General features: G+C 42.6%; 1 protein-coding gene across 1 annotated transcript in view; it reads right to left on the bottom strand.

Moving 5' to 3' along the window:
- Positions 1-371: 371 nt before the first annotated feature.
- Positions 372-18,289, bottom strand: part of LOC134079787 (hexokinase-2-like) — a 40,335-nt gene continuing 22,417 nt past the window's right edge. The window contains exons 14-21 of the mRNA XM_062535862.1: positions 17,471-17,619; positions 17,158-17,274; positions 16,503-16,598; positions 14,327-14,426; positions 3,802-3,985; positions 2,039-2,191; positions 1,602-1,832; positions 372-810 (exon numbers count right to left, since the gene is read on the bottom strand). Coding sequence (XP_062391846.1) covers positions 687-810; positions 1,602-1,832; positions 2,039-2,191; positions 3,802-3,985; positions 14,327-14,426; positions 16,503-16,598; positions 17,158-17,274; positions 17,471-17,619 — 1,154 coding nt within the window. The 3' untranslated portion in view covers positions 372-686. The remainder of the gene's footprint in view (positions 811-1,601; positions 1,833-2,038; positions 2,192-3,801; positions 3,986-14,326; positions 14,427-16,502; positions 16,599-17,157; positions 17,275-17,470; positions 17,620-18,289) is intronic.

Below are 18,289 nucleotides of genomic sequence, written 5' to 3'. Positions count from 1 at the left end.
TAGGTTTGTAAGTTTGCATTGATCCATCATCATTCATTTTGTGGATGTAATTATGCTGAGAATTATGCTGTCCACCGACAGCGAACCCGTGGCAACGCTCGATATGGACGGAACACTTTTCTCCTCTGAATGGCAGAATGACAGGCAGGAAAAAACAACTTATTTCTGGTTCAACTTCCAAACCAAGGTGCAAGTTCCAAACCGGCTTTTGTTTGGTGGAAACCCTCCAACCGGTTAAAATGTTGGTTTGCGAACAGGAACAGTGCCGGTTCTCTGTCAGTAGAAAAGGCCTAGCAAAGACACTCATTTTATATAGAATTTATTTCACACAGTATGTCAAGACACTCAAAACAATTGTTCTAAGCCACTATAGTCAAAAGCCATCAATGCAAAACAAAATATATAATCTATTTATTAGGCTAAAGCTGTATTTTTTTCCATTTTACCAACTTGCTTATTCATCAAAAGTGGCCATGATCATGTTTATGCTCCTAAAATTAAAATATATCAAAATGTATCAGCTATTCAAATAGAAAATAATAATAAAACATATCTTTCAAGAAAATGTCAGCAAAATTGTTTAAGGGGCACATGAGGAGAATCCACCTTCTGTTGCTATTTCTATTTTCTTTTTTGTTGTTGTTGTGGCTCATATGCATGGGATTGGCTTTAAGAATCGGCTGCCATCACTTGTCATCACTCATCTTAGCCACAACCATAGCAGCACCTGTGGCACCAGCTCTTTTTTCAAAGTTGAAAGTGTATTTGGGTTCCAAATCTTCAACAGTTTCTTTAAGCTTGTGTCTGAAACTTAAGAAGAAATGAGTTAAGTTAACTGACAGCCCCCTCTTTAAAAAAAAAAGATCCCCCACACAACACCACAAGCAAAGACTGAAATGCTAGCACAGTCAGGGATTTCACATAAAGACTCTTGCTTGTGTTTAATCTACTGTAGCTGCTGCATAGCTTTTCATTGTTCCTATGTCTGATTTGTTTACATTGGTTGATTTAATCAATTAGTTTAACCAGTTAAATGTATAAAAATCTCAGGACATGTCAGTTATATTATGCATAGGATGTTCCTGGGTCATTTACCCCCTCCCCCACCTCCCCCCCACCATTCTAAATCATTTTTATACATCAAATTGTTATGTACTGTAGCATAGTCATATTATACATGATTTGAAAGTTTGGACTCTTGGGAATAATCAATACATGACAATCTCTGTCATGTATGTGTAGTTGGTAAGATTGCACCATGTGGTGGGTTTTCCAAGATCGGAACACATACAGTATTATATAATTACGAAGTTATACAAACTCACCACCAACTAGGTTTATGACAGTCTGCCATGCACTAAGTGCACTGCTAAATGTAATTTGACTAGTAGTTTGTTGTTAAGGGTTTGTGCTCCTTCTTGTCCCAAACCTGTACCTCCATATCTGAACCTTAGCAACAACCTGCTGTCACTGCTTTGGCCTTAAGTTCACAAGTGACATTAAAATGTGACTCTTCCATTCCAAACTGACTCTTCCATTCCAAACAACTTAAGTAAGTAAAATTCTTAAATAGCTCAACTAACAATTTAAAACCTACTCACTGTGGGTGTAATTCGAAGACACTACCATCCACTGCCACTGTGATTGTTGAGTCGTCTGGTTTCCCCATCTGTTTGGCTATGGCAACTAGGGCTGCACCACATAGCTGTGCAGCACGAGTGGAGACGGCTTCACAGACCTTCTGCACAATCTCACAGTCTTCACAATCTAGCAGCTCTGCTGGGAGTCCCAGGATCTGCTGGACCTGACTAATGTCCTGCAAGCTCAATGTCCTATTGGCCAGAGAACAACAGCAAACACACTTAATAAAAACTTTAGACTCACTGGTGCTGCCTGGGTATAACAATTTGCACATATCTTACTTCGGTTATTGCTTATTCTGAATTCTTATTCCAGTTAAGGCAATCGGAGAAGGCTTTATTCTGAATATTGTTTTAACCAGGTCAATATCGGAATATTAAAATCCATGTAAACATACTCAATGCGAGACATGGATTTGGTCTTAAAGCCATAGGGTTGGCGCAATGCTTCTGGTATGGTGCCATTAAACAGCAATTTGTTTGTAGCCATCTTCACCAGAACAAGCCGAGCCACCTCGCCAAGGTATCTGCCACTGATCATCTTTTCAAATCTGTATAAACGCAGAGAGTGAGAGAAACACACACACACGCACGCAAACACGCACACACGCGCGCGCACACACACACACACACACACACACACACACACACACACACACAAACAGCAGCACAACAGCTATCATCTTCCACTCTAGCATGTATGCTGTTTAAATAGCAAATCAACTTGCACACCCCATGAGTGTGTATTTTGAAATTTCATTATCAATAAATCTAGCTTATGATCTGCTAGTGCAATGAGTCCTTAGCAACACTCATTTGAATGTTATTACAGTGAGTGTCTCTTTTTTATTGTTATGTTTTCAATCCCAACACAGTCATTAGGCTATTGTGAAAGTAACTAAACATGGAGCACAGCATCAGTCAGGTCACGGAGTTTCGCTAGCTTCCCTGGATGGCCCAGCTGACTGTCAATCTAACAGCTCAGCTGATTGCCAGCTGGCCAGGCCCTTTTTTTGACACACACCTGCTCCCTTAACCCCCTCATACTTACATACAGGAGGCCCCCACAACAGAGCATACCGCCAAAATGTATTTTATGCAATAGTATAAAACTATTTTCTAGAGACATAGTGTTCCTGACTGAGGTGAGACTTTGTTCTGTGATTACCTATAGCTCAATATGCCTAGGCAAATGCAGAATGCATGTACATTCTTGTTACACACACACCTGTTTCAGCAAAGCAAGCTTAAAACAACACTAAAGAGTTTTTCGTACCTTAAAGAGACCCTATGCAACTTTCTGCAGGAGACGATCGCTCCGTGTTTACATCTGCAAGTCTGAGACGAAGAACCACGTTTGCAATTTATATATTTAAATATAGCCTATACATGTATAAATATACACGCTAAAGCTGTCGGGGAAGCTCTGCAGAGAAAATGCAAGCATAAAACGAGCGAAAACGAAGAACGAAACCGAAACCAGAGATGAAATCGCCAATCCTGCATAGTTCCTCTTTAAAATAATGTTTCCAAAATCATTTCAGCGGTTCATCAACTCGTAAGAGGGTGAATGGCACTGTGTAACTTTACGAGGTGGGGTAGTGTATCTGTAGTTCGATTAAATGAAACATCAGAAACTACAAATTTTACTTGCTTCGATGTCGCAATACATCATACTTTCATAAAATCATGCAACATATTCTACCTTGTCTGTTATTTGCTGGATGAACAAATAGCATGTGTGCGACAGAGGAAAAGTGCTTTAGTGTTGCTTTACTGTAAGAGGAATCCTGCTGATGCATTGATGGTCGTGATGGCCAAAACACACAACATGATTAGTTATGAACCATAATAACAACCCTTTTGAAACGTGCCTGGCGTCACTGAACCAGCCTAAGGATTTGGACACACCCTAAATGCACTTAAACCGCACCCACTTCAGACCAAAAGTTGAAATGGTCAAAATACATATTCACCTGAGGAAGGTCTATGACCGAAATGTTGTAAATACATATGCATGCGTAATGGACAGTGTGCGGGATTTTCTTTGACAAAATACAGCCCTAAAAGTGTTGGCAATGAGCCCCTACATTCTTAGTAGAAACACTGACTTCAAAGTCAAAGTATAACACAGTCATAAAGGTTGAAATTGGTGGTTTACGTATTCATGCGCCAGTTGCCGGAGTCGTCGTCCAATGCCATGTCAAACTCCGTCTGGATGTTCCTGAGGGCGCCATCGTCCCCGAAGCCCCCCCACTCTGTGTTGATGCACATGCGTCCCTTGTCTCCCTCCACGCTCTTCACGTTACGCATCTCCTCCATGTAGCAGGCGTTGGTCCCTGTGCCTGCAGGACAGGGCCAGGATTTATGAACTGATTATAACTAGCCGCGGTAAAGGTGGTGGATTTGGTCCTAATGAAGACCAACCCACAGTAGAGTAAACTGCCTTCTGGGTGTAAAGGGCTAATCAAGCCATGTCATGATATGTAGGCCTACTAAAGTGTTTTAAAACAGTGTATTAATTTAATGTTAAATAAGTTAAAGTGAAGTTTGAAGACTTTCCCTCAGCTAAGCATTCTTGGCATAAAACATTTTTTTCCAGAAACATCCAGATAAAAAAGCATTAGAAATACATTCATAAAGCCTCATAATGATTGTCATTAGGTAGTACCTTTCTATATGTAAGGGATAATGGACGACACAGTGGTCGATTCACAGAAATAAATGCATGGCTGAGGTTGTAATATGGCCCGACGCGCGTGCATTCATTTCTGTGAACTGACCACAGTGGTGTCCATTATCCCGCTTATTCCACTGTTGCCACTTGCGTTGTGTTATAATTTTAACGCTTTAATCGCTAGAACTGTCTTGTTTGTAACTACTTTCCCCTGACAAATTTAAAGGTAGGGTAGCCTATGGAATTCGCTTTTTTGGCCATTTTTACAAAATCATTTATTCTTCCTAACCCACTTACAGCCACTGAGTTGGAAGCACTGAAATGGAAATTAAACACGTCAATCATCTGTGGACAAAAACTCCAGCAAATTATATTCCTGACCCTCTGGCATCATTTCACAGGTCGTTCGTCAATCTAACGGTCCTACTCCTCTTCCTCCCCCCCACGCGCGTGACCCTTTCGTGCACACACTCAAAGCTTCTGAGCAAGTGCTAAAACGAAGCCAACTACTGCACGTCCCTTGTGTCCGCCCTTGTTGTATGCATCACTTCATTACAAACTAAGACGGCGGATACAGTATATGTACCAAAAATGACATTTTACCGTGACTCGAAGAGTGTTGTATAGGCTGAAACCGAAACGAAACCGCTTGGAGCTCCAGTGGAATAGGCGAACCACCGGGCCAGCACTAAACTCCACTAAAATTTAAGGTTAATTTATCAAATATTTTGGTGTATTAAAAAGCATTGTTGTTTTAGAATTTCCGAACGAAAGGGGCCTAATTGGTGCTTTTACAATAATGTAGAAAATCATGTGCCTTCGGGGATTTTTGGAACTATTACCTACAACCCCTTTGGAGGTGAATAGAGAATTTAGAACTATAGCTAGCTAAGTAACCTGCTTGGGGAGGAAGCTGATGTGAGCGATTGGAGACTAGAGCTCGTAATGCTGTACAGACGCAAGGGTTGGCTTTTCATTTTATACAGCTCTACCCTGTCAAGAGTGCCTGGCCTGGCTCGCTCTCACGCATCTGAATTCTCCCCCGTGCATGAATGCCGTCCTTGTTCTTCGAATGGGTTGAGTTAGGGTATCATGGAAACAAGAGATAGGCCGCACTATGCATAAACAATCATTTATTCACACAGACGCGTTTCGGCGCTCTGCCTTCCTCAGTGTGAGTTAGGGTAAAAAAAAGGGTAGGACTATTTGAGTTATGTATTTTCAAAATCTGCCGGCCGTTTTGCGAATCACATACCCAACCTTTAAAGAGGACATAGAATGGATGAATTGAGTATTGTACTGTGTTCTCTAATGTTAAAATAGTATATATTAAACTTTGATTTATACAAAATAAACTCAATTGCGATTTACAAGCCCAATTAAAACCTTATATTTAGGCTGGCTATTGAAATGGTCCATTTGACTAAATGGCACCCTCTATGGCAGCCACAATTGAACTTCAATGGCTTTGCGATATTTGACATCACAAGTAGGCTTTGTTCTAATTCGCTAATTTTTTAGTGGCTATTTCTAAGTTCAAGATTTGAAGGAGGGCATTTTGGGGCGTCTTGAGCGACTTGAGCGTCAAGCAGAAGGTTAAAATTGGGTCAACTTTATGGTAATGAGCTATGACGCGGTTCAGCGGCAAACGACCAGTAAACGAACATGATCGAACATAGAATGCTGCCATGTCAGAGCGGCCAAAGTGCCTGAAGTGTCCAAGGCTTCCCCCAAGCGTCCTTGACAGGGCATCCAGAGCTTCTTGCTGTGCGTTCACACCACGGGCTCGGTCTTGAGCTTCGAAAGATTCCGGAAGTCAGTCATTTTCAATGGAAGCCGGCTTCTCTCAACTGCCAGCAGCGACCAATCCGTCGGCGTCGCGTTTTGGGCATCTTGAGCGACTTGAGAAAGTTGAAAGTGGCTCAACTTTATGGTAATGAGCTATGACGCGGTTCAGCGACCAAACGACCAGCAACGAACATAGAATGCTACTACGTCAGAGCGGCCAAAGCATCCAAGCTTCCCACGGCGTGCTTGACAGGGCGTCCCAAGCGATTTTGGAAGCTCAAGTCGCTCTTGGTCTGAACGCACAGTTGGAAGCTTAAGTCGTTGGCGGTGTGTAGGTTACTTACAGTTAAACTAATTCTCAACTTACAGGACAAACTGCCATTGCTAGTTCTAAATGGATGGTTGTTATGGCCAAAAGCCAATCGTTAGTATCTCTCCCGTTGTCAAGCAGGCATATCCCAGTATTCTGATAAACATTAGATCCTAGCTTTGAAAACATTGCTTAATGCACCCCTTATAGAACGCAGAACAATGGGGAATTCAACCAAGAAGTGGAATAATACACTAGAATATCAGGTAGGGAAAAAATATATAAATATAGTCTAGCTATCACCATCACCATCTTTTGAGATTGAACATTAGTATGGGGAGTCTGCGCTTTATTTTTACTTAAATACATACTCATGTCAATAATTATGAGGCTTTATGAATGGATTCATAATACTTGTGTAGCCGCCAAATATAGCTTTGTTATTGAAATTCAAGATTTAAAATAATTAATTTGAAATGTGTTATGTTTATGAATTCTGATGTTTAATCAGATTATTATAATTTTATTTTGTATCAGGATGTAATTTAGTGTAACATTTTATAGTATGATTGCACTGTTAGGCCCTAGATGATATGTAGCTTAATTAGGTGCATGTCACTTTAAGGAGTTTTGTTTCTGTTAAGTAGCCTACGTGACTGAATATAGGAGGATGCGTGGCATGAGAGTTTAGGAGTTCCACGGTTTTTCTGACCGTGTCAGTCGTGTGAGACGTGCCAAGTGTCAGTATGTATTAGTGTGACATTTGTTACAATAAAATATTAAAGCAATTCATTGGAAGACTTTTAATACACGCGTCAGCCATAGGACTCCATCTCAGATACGGTTTGTTTATTGGAAACGGACCTACATTTTAGTCAGAAAAACCTTCCCGCTCCATGTGGAAAGGGAATAACGTTACTGAAGAGGATACAAGGCTCGTGGAAACTGTGAACTGCTGGTGCTTGCTTGCTTGACGAGGGATCTCGACGAATAGCCTACCCAGGCATTGTGGACTGAAAGAAAAGGAAAGCGGCAGCTCACGGTAAGCAGTGAAAACTAGCATTGTAAATTCCGGAAAACTGACATAATGCAAGATGATTATGAAGAGTTAGCTTGTGGAAAAAGAGAAACGAAAATGACAGAGAAGGCTGTTGAAGAAAAAATTAACAGGTTAACTCAGTCTCGAAAGGCTAAGCTAGGTCATCTAACTAGCCAAGCTAAGCAACTCGAACTGCTAATGGAAGATGATGCTAACGTAAATACAGTGAAACAGAAATTGCGTTTGAATTATCAAGAGTCGTTTGAAGAATTTAACAAGATAAATTATGGTTTAAAAGAGTTAGTGGATGAAGAGGACTTTAGCAAAGATCAAAATTCATGGTATGAGCCTAATGTAAGCCATATTCACGAATTCATGCACAAAGTGGAAACGTGGATTAGAACAGTGGAGGAGCGCGCAGAACAGGCTAGGCTCTGTGACGCAGATGTACAGCCTACAGATAGCGTGTCTATGGTGTCTGCTGCTGCAAGCAGTAAGAGCAGAAAGCGTGGATCTGCCGTTGGAAGCAAAGTGTCGTCTACTGCCTCCTCAGCGCGCATGAAAGTTGAAGTGGAGAGAGCTACATTGCTCGCTAAAGCTGCAGCTCTTAAACAAAAGCAAGATCTCGAACGCCAGGAAGCTGAGTTGAAAGCAAAAAGGGAACATTTAGATTTGCAAACTGCTATTGCTGTCTCTGATGCTAAACTCAAAGTTTTAGATAGTTTCCAAAATGAGCTTTCATCAAATGTGAGCCCTGTATGTGGAATGACTATTGAGTCTGGATATTTACCGTTACCTACAAGTCAAATTCCAGTCATCAACACAGATAACAGACATGGTGAATTTAGGCCACTTCAACATGTGTCAACTGAAGTTCAGCAGTCTCATTCTAACTTTGTAACTGGTGATCATCCAGTAGAAACCCTCTGCAGCGTCATGACACGTCAAAATAACATAACAGAGTTGATGGTAAAACAACAGAAAATGATGACTTTACCACCGTTGGACATCCCTACTTTCAGTGGCGATCCCCTAGATTACAATCTTTTTGTAAGAGCCTTTGAGCATGGCGTAGAATCCCGCACTGAAAGCTCTAAGGACTGTCTCTATTTCTTAGAGCAGTTTACTAGTGGACAGCCCAAAGAGTTAATTAAGAGTTGCCTTCATATGCAGCCAGATGCAGGTTACTACAAAGCCAAGCAGCTGCTCAAAGAGCATTTCGGAAATGATTACAAAATTGCTGTAGCCTACACAAACAAGGTCTTGAATTGGACACCTATCAAGCCAGAAGATACAGAGGCTTTAAATGCCTTTTCACTTTTTCTAACAGCTTGCTCTAACACAATGGCTGAAGTGAGTTACATGGAAGAGCTTGATAATGTTGCAAACTTGAAGGCTATCGTAGCAAAGCTTCCATACAAGCTACGTGAAAGGTGGAGATCTGTTGTCTGTAGCATGCAAGAGCAACGAGACAGACGAGTCAGATTTAAGGATCTGGTTGAGTTTATTAACAAACAAGCCAAAATTGCACTTCATCCAGTCTTTGGTGACATAAAAGACAGCACACCAACTAAAGCATCCACAACTAAACAAATTAATTACAAAGAGCAAAAGAAAGGTGTAATTAAGAAGTCTTTCACCACCACTGCTGTACAGCTGGAACATCAAGAGAAAGACACAAAGACAATGGAGCATACAAACCCTGTTACACCTGCAACAAAGACATGTCTCTTCTGTAAAGGTGAACATGCTATAGAGTCATGTGTTAAGCTTAGAGGCAAGCCACACAAAGAGAAGCTGGAATTCTTACGAAGCAAAGGACTGTGTTTTAGCTGCGTGAAGCAAGGTCACATGAGCAAATTCTGTAAGGGAAAGGTGAGCTGCGAAGTGTGTTCTTTATTCCATCCTACACTGCTGCATATTAAGAAGAAGGACACAGTTAGTGATACAGACAAGAAGACTAACAGTGAAGGTCAAACAGTCTTGAGTGCGTTCGTCTGTGCAGAGCCTGAGGGTTATGAGCTGACTGGGGCCGGAGAAGATGACTGCATACTCACAATAGTTCCTGTCCGAGTCAAAGCCAAGAAGGGAAGCGATGTGGTGCAGACTTACGCCTTTCTGGACCCGGGCAGCTCTGCCACGTTCTGTACGGAGGCACTAAAGGACAAACTGAAGCTCAGTGGAAGAAAGACTGAAATACTGCTAAGAACCATGAATGAAGAGAAACCTGTCTGCACTTACGTAGTGTCAGGCTTGGAGGTCAGCAGTCTGTCCTGTGATGAGTTCATTGATCTGCCTGACACCTTCACGCAAAGGCTGATACCTGTGGGAAAAGAAAACATACCAAAACAAAAGGATCTTGAAAGGTGGTCTTACCTTAAAGAAATAGTTTTACCTGAAATTGAAGCCGATATCGGATTGCTGATCGGAGCGAATGTTCCAAAGGCTATGGAGCCCTGGGAGGTGGTGAGCAGTGTCGGTAATGGACCGTACGCTGTAAGAACCAAGCTAGGTTGGACCGTGAATGGACCTCTGAGGGAAGGTTGCAGTCACACAGATAAGAGAAAACCAACCAAGACCATAGCAAACCGTATATCAGTGGCCTGTTTAGAGAATCTGTGGCTTCAACAGTTCAAGATGGATTTCCCAGAGGAAGGAAAACATGAAGCAGTGGAAATGTCTAGAGAGGACCATCAGTTTATGGACATGGTCATGGAATCTGCCAAACTAGTGGATGGCCACTACAACATATGTTTGCCTCTGAAGAACAAATTGGTCAACATGCCAAACAATCGCACTGTTGCTGAGCAGAGAGCACATAACTTACGGCGGAAGTTTATCAGAAATGATTGCTATCGACAAGAATACTCTGACTTCATGGAGGCCCTAATACAAAAGGGTTATGCAGTACGAGTGTCTGACGAAGTGACACACAAGGAAGGAAAAGTGTGGTATATACCGCACCATGCAGTATACCACCCTGTGAAGCAGAAACTAAGAGTTGTGTTCGACTGCGCAGCATCCTATCAAGGTACATCACTGAATGATCAACTCCTTCAGGGCCCGGACTTGACCAGCAGTTTAATTGGCGTGGTAATCCGATTTAGACAAGAGCCTGTGGCAATCATGGCAGACGTGGAAGCAATGTTCCACCAGGTAAGGGTGACTGATGAAGATTCCAATTTCCTGAGATTCCTTTGGTGGCAAGGCGGTGACTGCAATCAAGCTCTGACTGAACACAAGATGACTGTACACTTGTTTGGAGCCACATCCTCCCCGAGTTGTGCCAGTTTCGCCTTGAGGAAGTGCGCCGAAGATCAAAGTGGACAGTTCAGAGCTGAAGTTGTACAAACAGTCTTACAGAATTTTTATGTTGACGACTGCCTGAAGTCCGTCGCTACAGATGAAGCAGCGATTTCAATGTGTGAGGATCTCAGGAAAATCTGTGCTAATGGAGGCTTTCGTCTCAACAAATGGGTGAGCAACCGTCGAAAAGTGCTTGACTCAATCCCAAAGTCGGAACTGGCGAGAGAGATGAAAACCTTGGATCTCGATCAGGATGAGCTCCCTCTGGAGAGAGCCCTCGGTCTCAATTGGTGTGTCGAGTCAGACAAATTTAGGTTTAAGATCTCCATCAGAGACCGCCCATTCACAAGAAGGGGTCTTCTTTCAGTCGTTGGTTCAATTTATGACCCGTTGGGCTTTCTGGCGCCTGTGGTTTTGCCAGCAAAGACTATCCTGCAAGACTTATGCAGACTGAAGATCGGGTGGGATGATGACTTACCTGAGCACATCAAGAAGCGGTGGTCTGACTGGTTAGCCAGTCTTCCTGCTTTGGAACATTTCTCAATTCCAAGGTGCTTTAAGCCTGAAGAATTTGGAGATTATGCATTTGCACAATTACATAATTTTGCCGACGCAAGTGAGAATGCGTATGGGTCAGTCAGTTACCTTCTCATGCGGAATGCAAATAACAAGACTCACTGCGCGTTCATGATGGGCAAGTCCAGAGTGGCTCCTCTTAGGCCTCCTACCATTCCCCGTATGGAGTTGACTGCTGCTACAGTAGCTGTGAAAATGGATGGTGTCCTGAGAAGAGAGCTACAATTGGATCTTGCAGAGTCAATGTTTTGGACGGATAGTACGGTGGTTCTCAAGTATCTTCAGAATGAGACCACACGTTTCCGCACTTTTGTAGCGAACAGAGTCGCAGCCATTCTGAAAGGCTCTGATGTGGAACAATGGAGACATGTCCGTACCGACAAGAATCCGGCCGACTGCGCCTCTAGAGGGCAAAGCGTGGATGAATTCCTGGAGAACACAAATTGGGTGTCAGGTCCAGAATTCCTTTGCACTCCAGTTGAGTGTTGGCCAAAGACTCCATTGAGCAATACAGAAATCACCTCAGACGATCCTGAGGCTAAAGGAGTTACAGTAAACTTGATAAATGTGGAAGAGAATGTGACTCCATTGAAGAGATTGATCAACTACTTCTCATCGTGGATGAAGTTGAAAAGAACTGTGGCGTGGTTTTTGAAGCTAAAGGCCTTACTTTTGGGTCTCTGTCAAAGGCGTAGAGAGCTGTGTGCAGCCAACAAGGAAGATGGCCTAGATAGTGGTCAACAGCTGATGCAGAGACAGATGGACAGTTTTAAGGCAAGCTTCAAGCACACACGCATTACAGTGGAGGACTTGGATCAGGCAGAGCTTGACATCATCAAATTTTGTCAGAAGGAGAAGTTTTCAGATGAGATTTCGACTCTACTCAAGGGACAGAATGTGAAGCGCAGCAGCCAGTTGTATAAGCTGAACCCCATACTTCAAGATGGTCTGTTGCGAGTTGGTGGAAGGCTAAGTCGTGCAGCTATGCCAGAAAGTAGTAAGCAACCTGTCATCTTGTCTAGAGACTTTCACATTGTCAATCTACTCCTCCAAGAAATCCATGAAGAAACTGGACACGGAGGTCGTAATCATATGCTCTCTGAATTACGTCAGAGGTTTTGGATCCCGAGTGCTAACACTGCAATAAGAAAGATCCTTGGAAAGTGTGTGACTTGTCGGCGCTTACACGGAAAGGTTGGAAGACAACTAATGGCTGATCTTCCGCAAGAGCGAGTATTGCCAGATGATCCACCTTTCACCAGAGTTGGGGTGGACTATTTCGGACCATTTGAGGTGAAACGTGGACGGAGCCTCATAAAGAGATACGGAGTCATATTCACTTGTTTAGCTGTTCGCGCAGTGCACCTTGAGCTTGCCTCGTCATTAGACACGGATTCATGCATGCACGCCATCCGGCGCTTCATTGCACGGAGAGGACAAGTGAAGGAGATTCGCTCGGATAACGGGACAAACTTTGTTGGTAGCAATCGTGAGCTGAAGACCGCCATTGCTGATTGGAATGCATCACAGTTTCAGCATCTGTTCCACCAACATGGAATCAAGTGGACATTCAACCCTCCCACTGCTTCACATCACGGTGGAGTGTGGGAGAGGTTGATAAGATCAGTAAGGAAAGTGCTGAATTCCACTGTGAGAGAGCAAACCCTGGACGAAGAAAGCCTTCACACGGTTCTTTGTGAGGCGGAATCGATCATCAACAGTCGACCTATCACGAAGGCGTCAAGTGACGCGAACGATTTAGAGGCACTGACGCCTAACCACCTCCTGTTGCTGAAAACAAAGCCATCGCTACCTCCTGGATTGTTCGACAAGGATGATCTCTACTCGCGACGTAGATGGAAACAGGTTCAATATATGTCGAATTTATTTTGGAAGCGATGGATCAAAGAGTACCTACCTCAACTTCAGGAGCGTCAGCGGTGGGCCACAGCATCAAGAAACTTCGCAGAAGGAGATGTGGTTCTTCTCGTGGATGACTGTGCGCCAAGAAACTCATGGATTATGGGAAAGATTATCGAGACTGTTCCAGACAAGAAGGGTCTTGTTCGCAGAGTACGGATTAAGACAAAGACTAATATCTTGGACAGACCCATTACGAAGATCTGTCTGCTTGTGGATTCTTGATGGGCAGGTGGTAAAGACCAAGCCCCCACGATGAGCCATGTGCTGGCAACCTCTGGCTCTCTTTCTCTCTCTTTCTCTCTCTCTCTCTCTCTCTCTCTCTCTTTCTCTCTTTCTCTTTTTCTTTGAAGATGGACTGCCAATGGACTTTCAGAAGCTTTATGACAAAGCTATATCCTTTTTTGTGTTTGAATTTAATGTTTTGTGAATGTGAATGCCTGTTCATGTGATATAAGGCAAGATTGAATAGAAATAAGATAATTGTTCTGATTGATTGCATTATTAGAACAATTAGGGGCCGGTAATGTAGCCGCCAAATATAGCTTTGTTATTGAAATTCAAGATTTAAAATAATTAATTTGAAATGTGTTATGTTTATGAATTCTGATGTTTAATCAGATTATTATAATTTTATTTTGTATCAGGATGTAATTTAGTGTAACATTTTATAGTATGATTGCACTGTTAGGCCCTAGATGATATGTAGCTTAATTAGGTGCATGTCACTTTAAGGAGTTTTGTTTCTGTTAAGTAGCCTACGTGACTGAATATAGGAGGATGCGTGGCATGAGAGTTTAGGAGTTCCACGGTTTTTCTGACCGTGTCAGTCGTGTGAGACGTGCCAAGTGTCAGTATGTATTAGTGTGACATTTGTTACAATAAAATATTAAAGCAATTCATTGGAAGACTTTTAATACACGCGTCAGCCATAGGACTCCATCTCAGATACGGTTTGTTTATTGGAAACGGACCTACAACTTGTGTTATAATGTTTTGTGAATACTGGGTTCATAGCGAGTGTTACCGAAAGGGTCTCTAATAGTTATTGGAAAAGAATAAAGGCTTACCAATGACAACACCTATATCAAAGAGACGGTCTGTTTTGCCACAACTCATCAGTGTTCCCACTGCGTCATTCACCATGGCAACTGAGGGTATGTCATACTTCTGTGGGAGAAATACAAAATGTCAAAGCACTAAAATGTAGTTCTTTCAAATAATGGCTTAAAACTCATTTTGTTGATACTACTGGAATACCATAATTCACCAAAACGTTTCAACCCAAACACAAAAAGGTCAGGCCAATTAGCGACGTGGGGATGATGCTACAGTTTTAAAAATTGAGTAATAGTGACAGTAACACCTGCAAACATCAAAGATGAATGTGTACATTTATGTACAGCTAGTTCGACCTGCATACATTTGTTTCCTGCCGCTGCTGTTTATTGTTAGCCTGGCTAGCGCCTACCACTTCTCAAATGAGACGTGGTCTGGCAACCAGACCTTAATTTTCTCGTATTTGAAAAAATGCCAAGATCCGTTCATTGGGCGCCACAGATGTCTATCAAATGCATTTGTGCATAGCTCATCATGGTCTTGCTTTCTCCCCTGTTCTGTGATTAGTCGCCAACATCGGGCGAAAATTTGGGTGTTAGTTTCCAGACTGCCTTAGCAGTGTGAATGAAATCACCGCGCAAGGCAGGATGGGAACACCCAGGCTAGTTTATTGTTGTAGGTTAGGCAAAATAGGATGTAACGGAACCCCTGATAAATGTGATTGGATTGGAATTTCCAAATTGGAAAACGTTTCCCAATCAGGAGTCCCCAGACTCTCAGGAAGTGAGCATGACCCTGTTGGTCAGTTTTTGACAAACTGACCAACAACGTGTGAACTTCATTAGCGTTAAATGGGTACCCAGTACGATGAAGGGAGATTCCTACACTGCCTTACTTTACTGTAATGTGGTGTACCAAATTGTATGGTTATGAAAGACCTTGAGAGGCGTATACTTCCCAGCTTCAGAGAGTGGTCAGTATGCATGCTGATACAGCATATATGCACGGGTGTGGATGAGACCATCTTAACTCCACTGCATGGAGCCTATACCCACCTGGAGAAGCCCAAGTCATACGTTAGAATGTTTTTTGTTGACTTCTCACTGCCTTTAACACTGTACAAACCCAACTGATGTTTTTTTTTACCTTAAAGTAAGGCACATAAACTCTTAATAGGGTGAACAGCACTTCTGCTGCAATCTGAGCAAGACTTCTCGCTTGTTAAACAGCCATAGGACGTTTGGTGTCCGGGTAGGAACACACACACCCCAAAATTGAAATGGAAAAAAGCTGATATACTGCTGTCGTATGATTCCCTCTATGTTGCATAGGAGTTATGTTCATACTCAAGACTCATAGTTAGTTTGTTTTTTATTGTATTTTTCACCTGTAGGGGGACTCCGAGAGCAATTCTTCTTTGGTGCTACTTTAAAGGGGACATATTATTCAAAACTCACTTTTTGCAGGCCTTTGTGTTCATATTTAGGCCTCTACTGTTCTTATAAACACTCCAAGCGTGAAAAAAACCCATCCATCCGTTTTCTGTAGATCAGTAGAAATACTTTGGTGTCAAGAATAGTATGCCGCTGTGAGCCATTTGGATTGCTCCCTTATTCTGATGTAATACTAAGGGAATTTGCATAGACCAACCCTAGCACCAGGGTCTTACATATGTGGTTGGATGCCGGCTCTGTTTGTAGTCATTTTCACCTGTGAAACGAGCAGCGTAATCAATACACGCAGCCGGAGGCGTGGCCAGCCCAGAAACGGCTCAATTTGGGAGAGACTAATTCTAACCTCGTTTAAAAAGAGGTATAATATGTCCCCTTTAAACAAAATCATAAAAATTGTGCCTGCATACAGTACATTACTCATGAATGTTCAACGTATAATGCTAAAAATCCAACACCAGTCACTAAGATGATGCATGAGTCAAAGGGAAAATTATAATAAAAGAGAGACCTTGAACTTCAAAGTAATTTTGGTTTGGCTCTTCATTGATTCACTCATCTGCCAAAATTGTTTTTTAAAAAATGTTCATATAGAGCATTTTAATTGTTTGACATCCCCAAGTAATGTATGGATTCATGAATCACAAATGTTATGTAAATGTTATAAGATTTATAACCACAATCTGGTGAACTTTGAATATGCTTCTGAATGTGAACAACCACAGAGAATACTCACTCCCTGTCTCCTTATGGCATCTTTGAGGAGCTGCACTACATCCTTTCCCTCCACTCCTGAACAGGAAAAGCCTTTTGTCCACTTGATCAGGAAGCCCTGTGCAAACACATCACAGCCATATTACACGTAATAATGACCATATAATCTCATCTACAAATCACATTAAACATGTTCTTCCCACTAACATATGACAACCATAAATAAAACATTTTATTTCCTAATTACGCCTCCACCTGAAAAAGGGTACATGGCAGGGGCGGACTGGGACAAAAAATCGGCCCTGGCATTTTGGACCAGACCGGCCCACCTTATTCGCTATAACGCAAACATTTTCAGTCAGTGGGTTGGTGCTCTACGATGTGCTTGGGCCAGTCCAATGTCAATCGGGCCGTCAACTGATCAACTGTCTGGCTTATGGGCTGGTCAGAAACAATAACATATAGATTTAAAAAAAGGTGTTGGACTCGGGACTATCGGCCCAAATAGCACCGCGGCCCACCGGGAAAATGCCCGGTATGCCAGATAACCAGTCCACCCCTGGTACATGGGAACTAGACTAGACCATGTTTCAAACACTCATCAAACACACACTTATTCACCCACATCTGTCCATGCATGGACATTTTCAGATCAAGTTTTCTCACTGCATGCCAACCTGGTCTAGAGCTTTTTGCCAGCAGGGGAAGGAGAAGATGAAACCAAGGCCAGGCATTACAGTGAGCTCTCTTGAGGCCAGAAATGTATCCAATTCAGCAGCTATGTAATCAAAGAACTGCAGAGAAACATGGAAAGAGCAGTGAGAACAGAAGGATGGATAAATATAATACGATACATACAAATATAACAGATGACACATTCTGGACTACAGTCACACATCTGCAGCCAGAATCAAAATATTAGCACACAGCAAAAAACACAGAGAGAGGGAGAGAACAAGAGCGAGAGAGATAAGAGCAAGATACACACACCTCCTCTCCTGACCCTGTCTTCTTGTCTGCAGGTATTGTTTTTTCTTCTTTATTTTCCTTTTTCACTTCTGGCACTCCATCTCTCACTTGCACCAGGAGGATACGCACATTGGTCCCTCCCACATCCAAAGACAGGAAATCCCCTTCCTCTGTGAGAACCAATAACATGTTAGCCTAGACGCACCCAGTGTTTCTCACACATAGACTAATTTGTGGCGGTGCGCCACAGATTCAGCACCGGCCGCCACATATTGAGTTTCGTTATTCTTTTTTTTTTTTTTTTTAACGCTATTGAAAAACACGCAGTATTCTTTAACTGAATTTCCTTTCCCTGCTCTCCCTCTCTGTCAATCACGCATCTGTCTCTCCTACACACAAACACACGCACACACACAGTCCCTCCCTTCCATGCACACCCCGTCTGTCTCCATGAAAACCAACGATATCATCCCTGGAAGCGTGGTCGCAGCCGTCGCACAGATGCACATGGCGCTGCTCGGGTGAAGCATAAAGTTCTCCCGCAACCTTTGTAGACTATGTGTGCAACTTTTCCAAACAGTAGAAGTAAACTCATTCTCCTTGGCCCGCTCTCGTGCGCGCTCAATGGACACCCGCCCTCGACATGCACATTTAATGTACATAAAACATTCACAATCGTGAACGCAATGACGCACAGAAGACGACTAGCTAAATTACTGTTAGATCCGTTTAGCATCATTAGTAGGCTGTGCTGCAGACATTTGATTAAAACTCTTGCATTCAAGTTGACTGACCATCTCAATACCAATGTTTTTCAACTCCAACACTTAACCCTCATGT

This window comes from Sardina pilchardus, chromosome 5, assembly GCF_963854185.1.
Source record: "Sardina pilchardus chromosome 5, fSarPil1.1, whole genome shotgun sequence".
Lineage (NCBI taxonomy): Eukaryota > Metazoa > Chordata > Actinopteri > Clupeiformes > Clupeidae > Sardina > Sardina pilchardus.
The sequence above is the reverse complement of the archived record's forward strand: the minus strand, read 5'-3'. Positions and strand labels throughout refer to the sequence as shown.